Consider the following 17,961-nt stretch of genomic DNA (forward strand, 5'->3'; position numbering starts at 1 on the left):
AGATTTGAATGGGCCACCTGTAATATCTCCAGAAGTCCAATGACTGCAGTCTTCACATCTTCCACTGGAGACTCAGAAGCGATCTCCCCCTCTACTGCCTCAGCAGCAAAAGGGCAAAACGGCCGGTTCACCACCTAGAGCAATCCCAGACAGACACGTTTTTTTGTGTATGTTACTTCAAAAAATCCTGTGTAGTGCAAAACAGTGGCATTTCACTCTACCTTCTCTATAATGTCCAGGAGGCTGTTGAAATGATGAGTATTACAGCCCTCGGCAAGGTCAACCAGCAACTGTGTGGCCAGCCTGCGAACATGAAGGTTCTTGTCCTCAGCAATCTGGCCGAGTTGAGGAATCACAACCGATTCAATCAGCTCCTCCTGAAACAGGAAGGGCAGGCCGTGCAACACAGGTGAAAGATGGAAACGTTCTTTGTACATGGTCTATTAACTGGCTGTCATGAGACTGGCATCTCACAAGAATACTGACCTCATACAACTGCCGGTTAATGCTAAGCACAAACGACAGGATATCAAGAACTTTGATTCGAATGTCACTCCTGGTCTCATTCCTATATCCGTGAAAGAAAGAAAGTCACTAATGCTACCGTGTCACAGCCTGAGAGCAGGCACACAGCAATAACGGGCTGGTGAGCCTTCTGGTTAGAAATTACATGTGCAAGAGGACTAGGTGTCATAGCTTCCCATACAGGTTCTAGCAAACAAACTAGATGGGGGAGAGTAAAATACAAAAGCCTTTATTTAAACTCCACTGACCACTTACATTGTGAGTCCCGTCACGTCCCGTCCCGCCCCCCCCCCCCAATCATATATTCTTGTATACACAGAGAGAGACCAACATGCGTTGCTGGCTGTATGGTTGTCATAATCTTGGATTCTATATCCTTGTACTGCATACTTTACCTGAAGAACTTTTCCATCAACCTCTGTAGGTTCTGAATCCAGCCATCTTTTGCTGGGTGAATGGAATGAGCTCGGAATGACAACAGCGTCAAGACAGAGGCTTCCTTTAAAACAAACAAACTGTATTCATGCCATTGCTAAAAAGAAACACTTCAGTGCATCTATTATTAAACGACACCCTCCAAAGGCTTGTTCCAATCCAATGTAGTCAAAAGACAGACAACTTTGAAATCAAATCTTGCAAAAACGTCCTCCCCAAATAAAGTTATACTTTACATTCTAATCAAAGCAATAGATCATCGGTCTTTTCTCCAAACACTTATTTCAAAGTAGCCCGGAAAGAACCTTTGGTATGAAATGACAACAAAAAAAATTAATGATCTTACAGGTCTTTTATCTGAACATTTTTCAATCAGACCAAAGAACCTTTCCTGGGAGCCATGGTAACTGTTCTGTTCATACAGCTCCTCCACTGTGGACAGCAGCTCATGGACAATGGACTTCAGTTCAGGATTACCCAATGTCTAAAAAAGAAAGAAGACGTGCAAAGCTAAAACGTAAAAGCTACAAGACAATTCCGTTGCCTGAAATAGTTTTAACCAATCTACGACACACTAGGGCGTGTCGTGTATTTCTGGGCATGTACAGGTTTACTCAATTTGTCTCACCTGAATTTGCTGAAGTAACTTTTCAATGATGTTGAGAAGAATATCCCATGTGACAACCTGCAGCTCCTTCCCATACTTCTTTATCAATCTTGTGACCGAGAGGACTATTTCAAAGGATACCACAGCATTGGTACAAGTCATGGCCTGAGAGGTATGCAAAAGAGACAAAAGAAGACATTCATCCAGGGCTTTCAATAAACACGTCTCACAGTAGAATACAGCACTGCAACCAGCATTTATGACAGAAATCCAACCATCAAATTGTGAGCATGTGGGATTGGGGGGGGTCAAAATTAAAAAGTTGAATGGGGCTGTAAACATACAGCTATGGACAAAGGTTTTGCATCACCGAGAACAAACAGAACCAATTCAACGACAACACTATATGAACATAATTTAGATATTTTATTTAACATCATGTAAAATCAAAGAAACTGCAAAATGAGCTCAAAAAAAGTCAACCAGAACCCAAATTAGTAGTACAGTATTTCATGTTAGATTTCAAAAATGTCACATTTTTTAATTTGTCAGTTTTTTGTTAATTATAGGGAACAATGCGTATGTAACTTAATATGTTAACATATCATTAATTCAGCAGGTTTCACTCAGCTATGAAGCAAAATTTGCTAATTCTATAGGGTGATAAAAAACTTTTGGCCATAGCTGTATACTAATGGTTCAAGGTACAGGTTTTAATTAGAAATCTGGTAGGTCTGGATGGGAGAAGCATTAGGACTTGCCTTGAAGAATGACGGCAGCACGGATGTCGGTGTGTTCTTCAGAGTTGAAAGCCGGTGAGCTCCCCACAGTGCCATCCCTACGAAGAACACAGCCCCCCGCAAAAGGGCTGCATCTTCCATGTAGGCTCTGAAAACCAACAAAACAATTCAGCTAGCTGCCAGTCTGCTATCTGGGGGCACCCTCTTTGCTGAACAAAAGTACAATACATTGCTACTGATTTTAGAAATGCGTTTCACAAACCTACAGTACGGTTACAAATTACAAAACTGAAGGTTCACCGATGTGGTAATTTGTTGTTAAAAAAAATATGTATTCAGATAAATAGTACACAGAGATACATATTACAATATTTAGGTAAATAAGATTACAGCAAGCCAAGCGGTGGTATTGTTTTTGTGGATGTCTCTTGAGATGACCCCAAATTCAGAACAAAGAACAGTTACATCACTACAAACTTTGAAATTCAAACCTGCACTGCAAGTTCTGTCCCTCTGCAGCACTGGCTTCATACCTACCTCTCCTCCATGACACGGCACATGGTATAGATTGCACTGTGTCCCAAGTGAGTTCCCAGAACCTTACGCATGAGCTGCACAATAAAATCAAGCAGATCATCATCATTAGCACTACAGCTGAGGCTTTACATTACAGTTCAAGTGCATCTACTGGGATCATGTTTTTACTGACAAGCAGAAACATCTAAACAAAGCACATTCATAAATACTGTTGTACAGCATTTTAGACCATTTCTTTCAGGTTACTATGACTGTTTTGTTACTGCTTAGACAGCGATCTAGTGGTAAATTATGCTCAAAATAAAACCTTTCCCCTTTTTTTTAAAAAATCATGTTTTTAAGCAGTTGAGATGCGTATGGTCTGAATGCAATCGCTGCAATGAAGATCTTATGTCTTTACTTAAAATGTTAATTATCATGAAATCCATGCAAAACATGGGTTAAATTCTTAAAGCTCTTTAATTGTAAAAAGGTTACACATATGGGTGTGTACATACAGTAGTTTCTTATTCATTTTAGAACTGTAATTGTAATCTGAAACTGTGACAAAAAAAAACAAAACTGTGTTACCAATATGTGATTGAGGTCATTTTGCAAATTACTATGCACATTTTGCTTTTGCAAATACAAGTAAAATAAACAAAGGTTTAGGTTCTCCTTATGAAGTATAATTCTAGCAAGAACAGGTCACTTTATTTATTAAACCTCAAAAAAATATATATCATTGCGACAATACGCCGAAGCAGCGCTCTGAGCTTCCTATACAAGAAACTAAAAAACAACAAGACAGAGAAAATACAATTCAGAGTGAAAATCACTGTGCTTTCATCATGCATCGTTCATTTAACCACAAAAAAATACAAGTGCTGTGTGTGTGTGTGTGTGTAAAACCTCACCTTCCAACAGGATTCACAGAACTCCTTGACATTCACTGTGCGGCACAGAGTGATGATAAAAACAGGCAAGGAATCAGAGGGGAGGCAGTTGTAGCAAACCACAGCATCCAGCACTTGCAGAGAAACCTAAAGAACACAGAAAAGGAACACCAATGATTACCAATAAAGCACAATGCATCCAGCATTCTCTTTACATTATCTGCATCTGACACACACTGTTATTACTACCCTGTATCCTAGTCAGATATACGACTAAAGGTTTTAACAGGAACAAACTCTTATATATGTTGGACACCCAAGAAAATTTAAAAGAAAGACGTCAGCGTTTCGAAAGCTTCTTAATAATCAGCTGTGTTTGCATCTTACAAGCAGAGCTTATATCTTCAACAACAGTTTTCAATTTCTGCTCAGGAGAAGACAGACAACCACTGCAGTTCAAACGTAAACTCAACACTTCACAAGAGAGATGGTTGCCAGATTACCTCTATATCTGTTGAAGCTGTAGTCCGGTTGCACATGAGGCATATCTTACTGTAAAAGAAAAGAAAGACACACCCTGGGTTAAAAGACACCTTGTTGAATCGTCTGTCAAACTGTTTAAATCCATGGATGGGGAAAAAAATAAAAAACAAAAGACTTAGATAAAGATCTTACTGGACCATCTGTGAAACATTCTGATCTAGGTAGCAGCTGTTGAATTTGACGAGATTGACAAGAACCCGGAGGAAATCTGCAGTCAAACCAGCGTCCATCCAATGAAAAACAAAGCCAGCTGCAAGAAGAACGGACAATCACATGCATGCAGCTTTAACTTTTTAAATATTATTTTTAATCAATGGGCCTTTTTACATACTCTGGGGAAAAAAGGGGGTTCTGCAGTATTCCTTCCCAAATGCCACAGCTGGATTCATACCTATGTCTTCCTCCAAGTATGTGATGTCCTTGCCATTCTCTGTTAGAGCTTTGAACGCCTCAAGTCTTTCGTGAAGGTCTTCATTGGAGGGGTAGTCCTTAATGATCTTAAAGAAATAAGCGCGGAGAGGCCCTAGCCTTTCACCCTGTTGACATGGAGAGAGGGCAACAAAACACAGTCCATGTTATAGAAGTTTATTCAAGCTAAATGGATTACATTTCTTGACTGACACTTCACTTACCAGGGATGGAAATAAGGCTCCCATTACAAAGAAGTTTGATCCGTTCCTGATTTTACTATGCATTTAATAAGACACATACAACGACACAATAAGCACATATTAAAAGCTGGAATAGGAGAAACTTATGCAACAGGAGCATTGTTTCCATCCCTGCTTACTTTCTAATCATCCTTTTAAAACAGTGAGGGTTACTGAGCTGTGCATGGCTTGAATGCAACCATGTTTGTGTGTAAAAGTAAAACTCCTATGAACCTTGTAAGCAACATAATCCATTGCTCAAGTCTAGTGACTATTAAACTGTACTAGGATTTCTGCGAGTCAGATTAGGTACTAGATTCAAACTTGCAGCTAGCTACTGGACCACTAGTCTTTCTTACCTGGCCCTGAATAATAGCTTTCAGTAACTGAAGCACTGCATGTCTGGCCTCTACAGGCTGATCAGGCAGAAGCAAATCCTCCACTGCTTTCCAAACAGCTTCCACCGCATGCTACAAATTAAAAGAAATGCGAAACAAGACATTTATTTACCGATCGTGCATTTTGTACTAGCAACACGTTTTTATAATAGAGTAAATTACCACCACTGCAGAAATTAGAAATTCCTTTATCATCTCTTGACTTACAGTATATGATCTCAAACAGTCTTTTTACTTAGTGTCCACGTCCAAAATCAAATCATTAAACCCATGGAATAACCCTTCATAAATTAGCAAAGATTTTTTTCTTTCCATAAAATAAAGCAAAACAACCATGACAAAAAGGGAACAAGCACAAACGTACCTCTTCAAATTTCTTGGACTTTGCAAGCTCACATACGTGGTTAATGACCCGGATTCTGTTGTGCAACGCACACTCTGAATTCAGATCCTAGACATGAGGAGACAGACATTTATGAAGTGAGAATATACCACTCAGAGTGGTTAGATGGTCACAACAAGGTTGGTAGATTAACACAACTAATAATAATGATTTAGTTTCTTGAAAACTTGAAATGCAAGCCAACTAGCTGCATCCTGTCAATCACAGAATGTCTGTGTTGTATAATGAAACATTTACTCAAATGCTAGGATAACATTTAGATAAGATGATACTAACGTGATGCAAACTCCAATAAACATCCCAACTTGTATGCCCTTTACGACATTCAAAGAAACATTAACAGCTAGTTTACCTGCTTTCAACACATTAACTTTTATTAAAGGGCTATCACATTTCCTACCCCCCTTTAGGGAATGTTCTACAATTAATCAAGGGGGAACACTTAATCTAAACAATTAACCCAATGGAGCATTTGGGCCCAATTGGTTGCACCTGGCCGTTTATGCTGCACAAGTAGTGGGGAAACAACTGTTGCAGTGCACTATTACAGTTCCAACATATGAAACAATGTAGCTGTTCTCTCCTATATGCTGGTCTATACCTCATGCTCCATACTGTAGATAAAACCTGTTCCATCCTACTTTTATTGAAACAGTAGGAAAGGTGGACAGGAGCACAGGAAGGAACGCATAGAGTAGTGGAGGAGAGAATTCAGAAAAGCTATCTGCTCTAAATTTGTGTAATCAAAATGAGGAGTACATAAAAAAAATAACAAAAAAAATCTAGACAGCCCTGTTTTGTTTTTAATGTACTGGACAACATGTGTCCACAGGATAAGACAAACTGAAATGCTGATACATTCATAGGATCTAATTTCTTACACACAATTTAGAATGTAGTATAAATGCCAGAGACAGAAGGGTTTTGCAAAGTGGAAAAGAAGTTTTATTTGCAGCTCACTACACATAAGTTTACCAGATGAGGGGTGCAAAAAGCCAAGTTCGGGAACAAGCACCTTCAGGATGTCAAGAGTTATGATGAACTCAGAGGGTCTGCTCTCCGCTTGCTTGGTGTTGATGCGTGATTGTCCCATCCCAAACAAACCCTTCACCTTGTCCTTCAGCGATTCCTTACTCTGTGGCTTGTTCATGCTGGGGGTCTGGGAGCAAAAAAAGGCTGAAGCCTTCATGATAGGTGCAAAGCACACAGCAGGTATTGAAAGTATTCTGAAACAAACATTGCTTCTTGTATTAGAGCTGTATCTACCCTACTAAAAGCATGTGTGCAGATTAAAAAGTAAGATGACCTACAAAAATAAAAATAACTATAGGGGAGATGTGAAAATGGTATTATAGTTAGGGGAATGACTAAACAACTTTAAAATCACTGACTCAGACTAACACAGTGGTGCACCTAGGTTACCAATTTATAAGCTGTACATCACATGAACAAAACTTCTCTCTGAATACTACAACAAACATACATGTATCCAGAATCATGCCGTCACTATATGACGTGACAGTAAATCTGTTGCATGAGTTGCCAAGCATGTTAAGTGCACTTTGACCAGATCAATCTTTATCTTTTTGGGGCAACAGCTGTGACTTTAAGATCAATCCTCACTAACCTGACTTAAATTTGGATATTTACAGAGATTTAGGCTGGAGAAAAAAAAAAAAAAAAAAAAAGTTGATTGGTGTTTATAAAACTGTCTTGGCTAACTTTATGAAATGCTATTTATTCAATGACATGTACTAACGTTTGATTAACTCCTATTTCCCTTAACTCAAATTTTGACATGACACAAACATACAGAAAAATAGTAATATACGTAATTACAAAGCAAACTAAAATAATAATAACAAATATATATATATATATATATATATATATATATATATATATATATATATATATATATATATACACACACACACACACACACACACACACACACACACACATATCTTAACTGCAAATAGAAAACCTACCTGTTTTTCGGTAGCAATGTTGATGATCTGGTTAAAACGCTGACAAATATATGGTTGTCAATGCATTTCTATAACGTTAAAATGTTGTTTTTCCACAGATTCAACAACACCCCGCCTCTCTGGAACCCCCTGCAGGAAGTGATCCTCTCCAGACAGCATGTACTTCCTAAATACGACACCTTCACTCTTAGCATTCTGGGAAATGAAGTTTTGTAACTGTAGGCGGAAATTGTAAGCAGAATCAGAGGCACAAGCAGCGGAGACTTGCACGTGTCGTGTTATCTATTTATTTATTTTTGATAAAGTGGAATATTTTAAACTCAGTTTAGAACTTTTGTACGTGCACTTACGTTAGCTGTATTTGATGCATTGAACTAATGTTATGATTACATGGCTGTATTTTGTACAGGTGTGGTGTTATTTTGCAGTACGCGTTAACATGTGATACGCCGTGTACTGCCCCTGCCCGGGCATACGCATATGATTTCAGCTCAGAAAACGCCCATCTGAAAGGGGTACGGCGTTCTGAATTTGGCTCTTAAAGATCTTTTTTTTTTTTTAACAATTCAGCAAATGTATGTGACTTTAATTGATGAGTTGTGTTGACTATAATTGTAAACATAAACGATCTTATGGGTGAACAAGAGTTTGTCTTGTTCGTTGTGAAAAAGCACTTCTCAGGGCTCCTGCCAGAGCCGCCGGAACAACCAGTGGAGAGGGATGTGCTGCCCGGTAGACTGCAGGAGAGAGAGGGGGCCGCCGCTACAAGCGCTAGGTCTTTCAATTAGCTACAAAAGGGCGTGACCAGAGCAGGAGCAGCTGACACCACAGCCACGCCCACCGCCAGTGCCAGAATGCCAAGCGTCGCCAACTGAGTGCCCCGCACTGCTATCAGGGTGGCCACCGCTGGTGTGCCCAGCGCCTTTGCCACTCCCAGCTGCACGTCTGGAGCCAGCTTTTCTGTAGCCGGATTGCCCCGTGCTGCTTCTAAGGTCGGAACTGCCACTACCAGTTTTTCCACCCTCTGTGAGGGAGCCCCGAGGGGGCAAGAGTCACCTGGGCTTATGGGGTAGAAGGGGGTTAAATGGGCACCCCGTTATAGAAGTCCAGGGGTCATCAGAGGGGTTAAACAGGCGACCCTGACCAAAGACCCAGGATCACCCCGGCAGAAAGAGGAGACCGCCTTCCTCACAGCGCTGCCTGCCAACCTATCCACCAGAATCTGGAGAGGAAACACGGGACATGAGGGGAGGGGTTTGTGTTTTAGGGGTGGAGGTGACCAATTACAGCCATATGCTGCATCGCACCCTGCAGACTTTGAAAAAAAGAGGTGGGGGCAATGTAGCGATCCATGTAATTGTGTTTGTGTATTGTACTCCTGCTTTTTCCACGGTGTCATGTGTACTGTAATTCCCGCAGTATTCTGTTCTTGTCCCCCTCTGTATTCCCTGCAGCTGCTGGTCAACTGTCTGTATCTATGAGCAATTGTAGTCTGCGTGTGTGGTGCTGTAATTGGCTGTTGTTTGTCTGTGCCCATTGGTCCTGGTGCACGGCTGAGAACCAATGGGATGTGTGTAAGCTCCAGTACCCGATTAGAATAAAGGGGTGGAGCTATGTTATAAAAGGGCACTGCGCCACCAAATATGTGTGTTGTGCTCTAGCAGGTTGTTGTTGTTGTGCCTTCCCTAAAAGATGGTTAAATCCTTGTGTGCAGAGAAGGGCAGTGGTCTCTGAAGTTGGTGCTAGAGATTAGCGTCCGACATAAAAGCATTTAAACTTGAACAAGTGTGTTGTCTTCGTCCTTTCTGCCTGCCTGTGAAATGCTACAGTATTCTGACCTACTCTATTGTAGCTGTAAACCACCTGAATTCACAAGCCTACGATGCAGTTTGTCAAACATTTTTAGTAAGTTTTAAACACAATCTTAGTAAATACAATATGTACGATACTTTACAAATGCTTAGATTCATGCATAATTTGCATTATGCAAAGTTTTAGGGAAGATGGAGAAAAAAGCAGGGTTATCTGCAACATCAATCTGATTAGGAAAATACCGCAAACAAAAAATGAACTTTCCTGCTGCCATCTTTGGACCATGGTAACTTACGTAGTCCCACGTGGCTTTAGGTAAGGCACTCGAGTGAGCTAATTAACAGTGTCACGAGAAACTCGTGTTTCCATGTGTAAGTGGGTGTTGATTTCACAAGCATTTCCTTGATTCTTACAGGTAAATTAGACTTTCCCGTTAAAATAGTGTGATCGTTTTTTTGGGGGGGCATTTTCACGAGCTTTCCCTGCCTACATACACACGCATTGCCAATTCACATGAGACCAACCACTAAACCGACCCAATGTCAATATTTAACATGGTAAGATCCAATACAATTGCACTGACTTGTGTGGTACCATATCAGTACCACGGTGCAAAATTTGTTCCAGTTCCACTATTGCTGGTATTTCTAGAAGGAAGTCACACACACACACACACACACACACACACACACACACAGGTCGCAGTGTCAGTTTATCTGCTCTAGTGAGTTTAACAACAGCATGTAAAACAGGGTGGTAATGTAGCCACTTTCACATTGGCCATTAGCTTCAGCTGCTCGATGGTTCATTGTCTTATGTGGCTTCTGAATAATCCAGTTAATTCTCAGTTCATGGTGCGTATAAGGATTGGTCATGTGACCTTTAGTGGTTTTAAATGCACTTTTTCCGCTCTCTCCACGCGCACACACACACACACACACACACACACAACATGGATGCCTTGCAGAAGCAAGAAGCTAGCCAGGAATGGCAAATACTACATGGAACTTCAATCCAATGCCTACAGTTTAATCCATGTGTAAGACTTTGATAACACACATTGTCCTCATTCGTCCGTGGCAAGGACTATTTGACATGTCAGGGCCAATCATGGTAAAAATGGCGTCTGAAACTGCTAAGCAATATATGTTCCTTCCTGAACATCAAATGTGAGATATGGTCAGTTTAACACTTCCATAAAAACAAACCAAAACCAGTCTGCTACCTCTAGCATGTCCAGTTGCCTGTCAGCATGGCATCTGTGAAGCACAGCAAAGTACATTAGAGAGGTCATTTGGACCTTCCACTGCAGAAAAAAATAAACATCTTCCACATTTTAGTCCCAGTTTGACTTTGTCCTTTAAGTACCTACTGGCTTTCTTTATGTGCATTTTTCACAAAGAAATCTGAAATTCTCAAAATATGCATGTTTTGCCCTGTACCATAAAGGGGACACATTTATTTAGACTTAAGTTATATAAAAATGCTTTCGTATGGTAACTACTAAGTACATAATAGTTTAACAAACACATACCAACATTATATAATACAAAAGAAGGACAGTCTTAGCTTACAAGAAAATACCTTTTTTTCCTTTCTTTTCAATTAACTTGAACAATGTGGTTCACTTTCCCTTCAGGCTGTTAACAGATACAAAGCCTCGAGCATCACATGAGAAAACATACATCATAATAGTTATGTGGCGATAGTCCTTTTTCAACACAATCCAATTGCTTCACTTCTGAGTAAGACAGACAAATAATATCTATGGACAGACAAATAATATCTATGGATCTATGTTTTTTTTAATGAAAAAACAAATAATAAAAAAAACACACATTTACTGTACAGCACATCCACTAATTTGTAAATAGTTCAGTTAAAGAAAGTAACAAATCAATGTTTCAATTATCAAAGTTTCTTAAACATGAAGCATGTTAATGCACTTGTTATATGCGCAAGTGAGGAACAATATGACTGGTCACGTTGTCCCACAAGAAACCAAAATCCTTCTCTTTTCATTCCAGAGGTTTGTAAAACACCAACTTTTGTGGTTGTTGACGTTGATGTTATTGTGATGTTGTAAATAGGGTAAAAGCTGATTTTTTTTTTTTTTTTTTTTTTTTTTAAAAGTTGCTGAAAATTTCATGCTTCTTATTCCAGTCCATCTGAGGGGCCCGTTTCTTTGCTCGTTTTGCATGTGCCTTCTCCTTAGCTTCAGCCGCAGTGGGGCTCAGGCTGAGACCACTCTCCGCAAAAGGGTCCTGCTGGACAACGTTTTCTTTTATCTGTCCGCAAGAGTAGAAACACCAATCAATTTCTGTTTTTAAAACATTAATGAAAAGGGTAATAACCAAGGCTTTTTTTCCCATCTATTTTATAATAAAAAAAAAAAAAACACCTTCTCTTACCTCTTACTAGCTAGGCAACTTGTTCCTTGATATTCTGTGCAAAAGGTATACTATGATCCCTACCTGACGGACTTCACCTGACTTCAAAATGCGTCTCAGTTGGGATTTTAAAACCTTCTGTCTGCACAGGGAGTGTTAAAGCAGGAGAAATATGCTCCTTCCAATTCAAAGTAAAACTGAACAATTGCAGAGTACAAAGGAATTGTGATGCTGCGATGCATGGTAAGGATTTAGTTGTTACCCCTTTAATTCCAAGCCTACCAACTTTGATTATGGCTGTTATTAGGTTCTAAGAGACTGCAAGGACCATTGGTAGGCAAGTCAAAAACGCAACAAAATGTATTTCATAGTTTTTTGTTTTTTTTTTCAATTAATAAAGCATCTTAAATACCCACCACATAAGGAGAAATACAAGTCTTCAGCTGCAAAAGAGACATGTTGGCACAATTTGCATTTCTAAACAATGCATATTAATAAAACAGCCAAATCTGCACCAGATATACCAAAGAAGCAAGAAGCAGAGAAACCCAGTAAGAGAGAGAGTCAATTAGGAGATGCCAGGAGGGTTAAAAGCGACAAAGGAAGAATTCAATTAGGGATCTAGTGATTCCAAAAGTGTGCAGAGCCTGTGGCAGCAAAGTCTGCAGACCTAGCAGTGAGTACAGGGGAGGCTCTGTTTCCCTAGGAGACTTTATGAAAATAAATTAAAAAAAAATGATACTGTAGCTTAAAAAAAAAAAGTTACTGTTAATTGTTATTTAGTTGCACATGTAAACCAGATTGGACTGATAAAATTAATATTTTTAAATTTCAGAAACATTTGTTAACCCAAAAGCAGGAGAATTTATTTATTTATTTATTTTTAAACACTCTCTACGGTACTGGTCGGATACATTATTACAATTAACATGAAAGTGGCCAGGTTTGTACATCATTTATGTAATAAATAGACCCCTATTTGGAGGAAATATTTAGCAGTATAAAACTAGCAAAAACTACTCTGAGTCAGAATTAACTCTATTATAATATGATAACTCTGCTTTTTTTTTTTTTTTTTTTTTTTTTTTTTAAATACTAACATTGCATAAAATTAAAAAAAATGCATTTGTTATCTTTAACTCAGTTGTTATTTGTTTCAAGAACAGTGACATAGCAATTAAATTGTAATTCTATGCGTGTTAATATTATTCATAATATTTAATCTTTCCTGCAGTTCAGTTTTCCGTTGCAGTCTCTGGATTATATAAACTAATTGTATAGTTCAAAAGACACGCATGGTACAGTTCAAGCACTACCACAATGAAAGCATGCATCATAAGACAAATCTGAAAAGTACATCTGCAGAAAAAATAGCTCAGTACCTCTGCTGCGATCTCTGGACTGGCGATTTCTCTGTGAGAAGAATCTGATGTTGAACTCCCATTAGTCTGATCAGAAATACAGAAAAATAAGATAGATGGCTACTTTGTTTCAAAACTACAAGGTTAACTAGGTGTACCCTGGAAGACTGCTAGCGTCATTTTATACATAAACACACACACACACACACACACACACAATGAAGATTTGTGCTTGCACTGTGATAGCAATACACTTTTTCCAAGGAAATTCTATTATTTCTCCAGCTCATTCTAAACTTTTCGAAAATAAGCGCTTCACTGAAAATCAAAATTTCAAATTCAATTAAGCTTTCTTTAGAAATTGTACTTTAGTAAAATTTATATTAAAAAAAAGATCTAAAGTGGATGAAAAAAATTAAGAAAAACTATATTTTAGAAACAACAATATATATAATAACATATATATACTATATATATATATATATATATATATATATATATATATATATATATATATATATATATACACCTCACAGTCACAGGAATTTAAAAAAAGGTGATGTTTTAAAACGAAATGAATAAAAGGGCTACCTTAAGTAATAATCATGCAATAGTGTCCCGATCACATGCATTAAAAACACTCACCTGTGGTTTTGGTGGCCCGCTGGTAATTGGTTGAGGCAGGGGGTCTAATAAAAAAAAAAACAGACACACATCATGTAAACGACACACCAAGCATGTGGGCCTGCTAAAGTTCCACAAAAAGTCTCTGTTTGGTTGCAGATACTACTGTTGAGCAAAAAATGTACTGTAGAACACAACAAGTTTTGCATCGATTCAAATTCAAGTTGGTTTCACATTCTTTTCTATCTATTTGCACACTGAGCTCTTGTTAAGCCTTTCTGTGGGTTTGTTATGCACATCAGATGCTGCGATTTCAACAGCATGCAACACAGATGAAACACCCTACCACGGAAGAGAGAAAAATCAGGACTTTTTAATAGAGCAAGTTCTGGGTCTAGGGCAGTGGTTCCCAATGTGCTATCCGGTTTTCATTCCAACTGAGTTCTCAATTACTTAACTAGACCTTTAATTGAACTGATAATGTGCTTAAATTAAACCTTTTTAGTTTTTGTCAGCTCCTAAACAGTTGCAGATTTCAACTATAAAATGTTATTGATAACTTAAGATCTGCAACTGTTTAAGAAAATTATTAGTTCAATTAAGGGTTTAGTTAAGTAATTGAGAGCTCAGTTGGAATGAAAACCAGAGAACACATGGGGTCCAAAGGACCAGGGTTGGGAAGCCTTGGTCTAGGGAGCTTGACTGTTGAACTGTAAATCATGGTGAACAGTTTGATAATTACTAACCATGATAGCATTTAAATAGATTATCCAAACACAGAACATGGAATGGGTGGATTGGCATTGAGTAAAGCCAGTTCATATCACATCAGTAGGGAGGATAGTAAAATGTGTTTAACCAAGTAAGGGAACAGAGGCTGAATCATGCAAATTCACCAACATTTGCCTAAGGGCTAGTATGTATTAATACTGGCAAACTCAGTGTGAGGTTCCCTTATTGTTCCAACACTTTTCCAGGAAACAAGATGCAAAGCAGCCTAATGCACACAAGGCCCATTAAAAAAAAACAAGAAAAAACATCTGTTTTGTACTTTAATTCATTATCTGTTCTGGCTGTCGTCCAGTATGATCCAGAGAGCACAATGTTCCCCACCTTTCACATGGCTGCCTGTGGGGGTCACCCCACGTTTCTTGAAGTACTCGTCTGCCTCTTGGTCTACCACCAGCAGCCTGGCCTCATCCCCTCTGGATTTGATAAAAGCGACCACTTCAGAGTGCTTCCAATCTTCGATGTTCACTCCGTTTACCTGGAAACACAGTTTAACATAGCACCGTTAAAAAACAACTCAGACACAAGGACTTGGCTTATTCTGTCTGCAGTCCCATAATGCAGAAAGACCTCAAATTAACTATCATGTGGGATATAATCAAATGTACATGATCCTGTTACTTCCACTTAAACATTATCTTAGCCTAATAAAAGTCTGTGCTTAGATACTCCTGGAGTCACTGATGTTCCTCATAGAGAGAGGTATGAAGATATCATCAGTGAAAAGAAATGATGGCTAAGGTAAGTAAACTGGGCCGGGTCACCAGCATCACCGTCGAGCCTTCCTGAGGTGTAATAAAAATCAACCGGGAGCCTTTTTAATTGAATGAATGGATATCAGGCATTTCACTGTTCTGGTGTAACTATTCCTTAGATGCGAGGATGTTGTTTAAACTTGTGTGTGAATATGTGTGCTATGTGTCTATACTTGTAAAACAGTACATCGTACTATCAAACTAGACGGAAGCCAGCAGAGGGCCACCTAACACCAAAATGAAACAAAGAGCCAGAACAAAAAAAAAAAAAAAAAAAAAACTATGGAAACAAAAACACACAGTACTGGGGTAAAGTCATGGAAAAAAAGTGCTTTACCTGCAAGTAAAAGGCATACAGTCCATGAAACTGATTTCAGTTCCGTATGTAAAATTCAGCCTTTTTAGTAATTCTTTTGATCAGTTCTGCTGGAACCAACATGCTATACAAAACCTATGGTTGTAATTTAAATTAAATACTTTAAGGGTTATACGCTTCTTTTATTGGGAGGTTGGTTATTATTCTCCTTCTTAAATTAATGTTAATGAATTATTTTTGTTTCAAAGGATGGGAATTAGCACTGAAAATGCTACAAAAATGCGAGTCATTCAGGGAGGTGGGCCACACACTCTTTACCCGGTGCAGAAAGACGGGCCAATATAAAGCTGTACCATATTCTTTACAACACATGAAGCGTTCTCTTTGAGCCGTGCCCTAACCCTAACCCCAATTCAGAACCAACGAAATCTTAAGCTCAGTATTCGAATTCACTCAGCTGGCCCATCTATATCTCATCTGAAAGCAAGGGAATCCTTTTCTGTACAGCACATACTGTACCCTGCTAATCCTTGTGTGCTCAGAACAGTGACAATATGGAATGGTTCCAACCTGGCACGAATGGACCTTTTCGAACACGAGTTGCTGGCAATCACAGTCACCACGTCACAACCGCTATACAAAGAAGCTTCAACATTTCTTGTACCAGCATTGTGCCAGGACTGCAAGACAGCTGCAGAAAGATCACGACTATGTTTTAATAAAAAAAAAATAAAAAAAAAAACCTTAAAAAAACCTTCACTTTACATCCTTCGAATCAAATTAAATCTAACATAGCAGTAATGTATTAACATCAATTGCCCACCAGGTATTACTATTTGTGAAAGTGAGAGAGTATCATAATATAATAAAATATATTACACTACAATATCAAGGTCAAAGACTAGTTGAACACAGATGCGCACACTCTAGTTCTGGGGTTGAAAATTTATTTTTTTCAGTACCTGGAGTCTTAAATAATCACTGTAGACATGTGTCACAAGTATGTAATAATTACTTATTACAAGCCTATACTGTACATCTATACCTCCGTGCTGAAATCCAGCGCATATACTGTCCTGGTAATCAGTGTCTAACTGTCTAACCCTTTGAAACCTCCCATGATTCAGTGTTGTGTAAACGTCTCACCTGCAGTTTCTTTCAGTCTCTTAGCAACCACTTATTTTCTCTCCAGTTACCACTGGCTATTGAGACAGAACACCTACTGATACAAAGAATCGCCTTGCCAACTTACACCTTCCTTCTGTTCTATTCTATACATTGTTCTGTAGTGGGGGCATACATTTATTTCATTATCCCTGCAGCATGTTTTTGTCTAAATAGATGACCTCTTGTATCCAAAAATGAGAAAATCGCAAACACTTTGCCAGTGCTGACCTCAGAAAGGCCTCCAAACTGTACTGCACAATATAGCCACAGTCCAATTAAATATTTATGTGTGGCACTATCAGGCACTGTGCTAACAGTGTGGGTTTCAAGTATCAGTGTCTTAAAAGGTATTTTGCTTTAATATGTATCCTTTTAATATGAGATGCAATAATGAATGCCGAGATGTATTCTCATATTTCATAAACTGTGTGACCGGTATCATGCTGAAAATTAAAAGCACAAAAGAGCTTGCCAAAATGAACCTGACGAATAATACCAGTTATGTCAATAACATAGAAGGCATCTCTCCAAGGGCCTTGGCCCTCTACCATCAACCCAATGGCCTATAAACGGTCCGTTTCCCAGGTTCAAACTTTCTCTGTTCTTTTCAAACTACTAGGGCATGGAAGCATTCAGCTTCACTGACAATAGAGTTACCTTGGACTCTGACGGGATGGGATTGCACATTCAGAATGATGTTAAAGTCTGAGAAGCCAACCACGCTGCTTTCAGTGTCTCTCATACTCTTCTCCTCCATTGCAGGTCTGACTGGTTGAGACACTCACTGCACAGCCAGTTTCCTCAGCAACCTTAGACTTTCTAAATCAATAGGCTCCAACTTAGGATTTCATTCCAGGAATATTACCCCATATGGGAAATATTACCTGTCTGTTTATACAGCTATTTAAAATTTTTAAAAGGCAACAAATAAAAAAATGGCCTTTTATTGGCTGATCTAGAAAAACATGATCAGTCATCATATAGTATAGTGAACAGAGGCAGGTTTCCATCTGTTCAGACAAGACTTATCAGATTAATCTATA

The 17,961-nt window shown here is 38.8% G+C and overlaps 2 protein-coding genes across 2 annotated transcripts in view; both read right to left on the reverse strand.

Annotated features, from left to right (window-relative positions):
* Nucleotides 1-7,866, reverse strand: part of tsc2 (TSC complex subunit 2) — a 31,279-nt gene extending 23,413 nt beyond the window's left edge. The window contains 16 exon segments of the mRNA XM_041229515.1: nt 18-134; nt 222-377; nt 487-568; nt 921-1,024; nt 1,307-1,444; nt 1,589-1,732; nt 2,329-2,455; nt 2,845-2,918; nt 3,741-3,866; nt 4,223-4,271; nt 4,395-4,512; nt 4,654-4,798; nt 5,272-5,382; nt 5,675-5,761; nt 6,729-6,939; nt 7,705-7,866. Of these exon segments, the coding sequence (XP_041085449.1) occupies nt 18-134; nt 222-377; nt 487-568; nt 921-1,024; nt 1,307-1,444; nt 1,589-1,732; nt 2,329-2,455; nt 2,845-2,918; nt 3,741-3,866; nt 4,223-4,271; nt 4,395-4,512; nt 4,654-4,798; nt 5,272-5,382; nt 5,675-5,761; nt 6,729-6,902 (1,752 nt within the window). The 5' untranslated portion in view covers nt 6,903-6,939; nt 7,705-7,866.
* A 2,663-nt stretch (nt 7,867-10,529) lies between these two features.
* Nucleotides 10,530-17,961, reverse strand: part of LOC121300825 (Na(+)/H(+) exchange regulatory cofactor NHE-RF2-like) — a 39,282-nt gene continuing 31,850 nt past the window's right edge. The window contains exons 4-7 of the mRNA XM_041229718.1: nt 15,005-15,158; nt 13,913-13,956; nt 13,289-13,354; nt 10,530-11,804 (exon numbers count right to left, since the gene is read on the reverse strand). Of these exons, the coding sequence (XP_041085652.1) occupies nt 11,643-11,804; nt 13,289-13,354; nt 13,913-13,956; nt 15,005-15,158 (426 nt within the window). The 3' untranslated portion in view covers nt 10,530-11,642. The remainder of the gene's footprint in view (nt 11,805-13,288; nt 13,355-13,912; nt 13,957-15,004; nt 15,159-17,961) is intronic.

This window comes from Polyodon spathula, chromosome 26 (assembly GCF_017654505.1).
Source record: "Polyodon spathula isolate WHYD16114869_AA chromosome 26, ASM1765450v1, whole genome shotgun sequence".
In the NCBI taxonomy this organism is placed as follows: Eukaryota; Metazoa; Chordata; class Actinopteri; order Acipenseriformes; family Polyodontidae; genus Polyodon; species Polyodon spathula.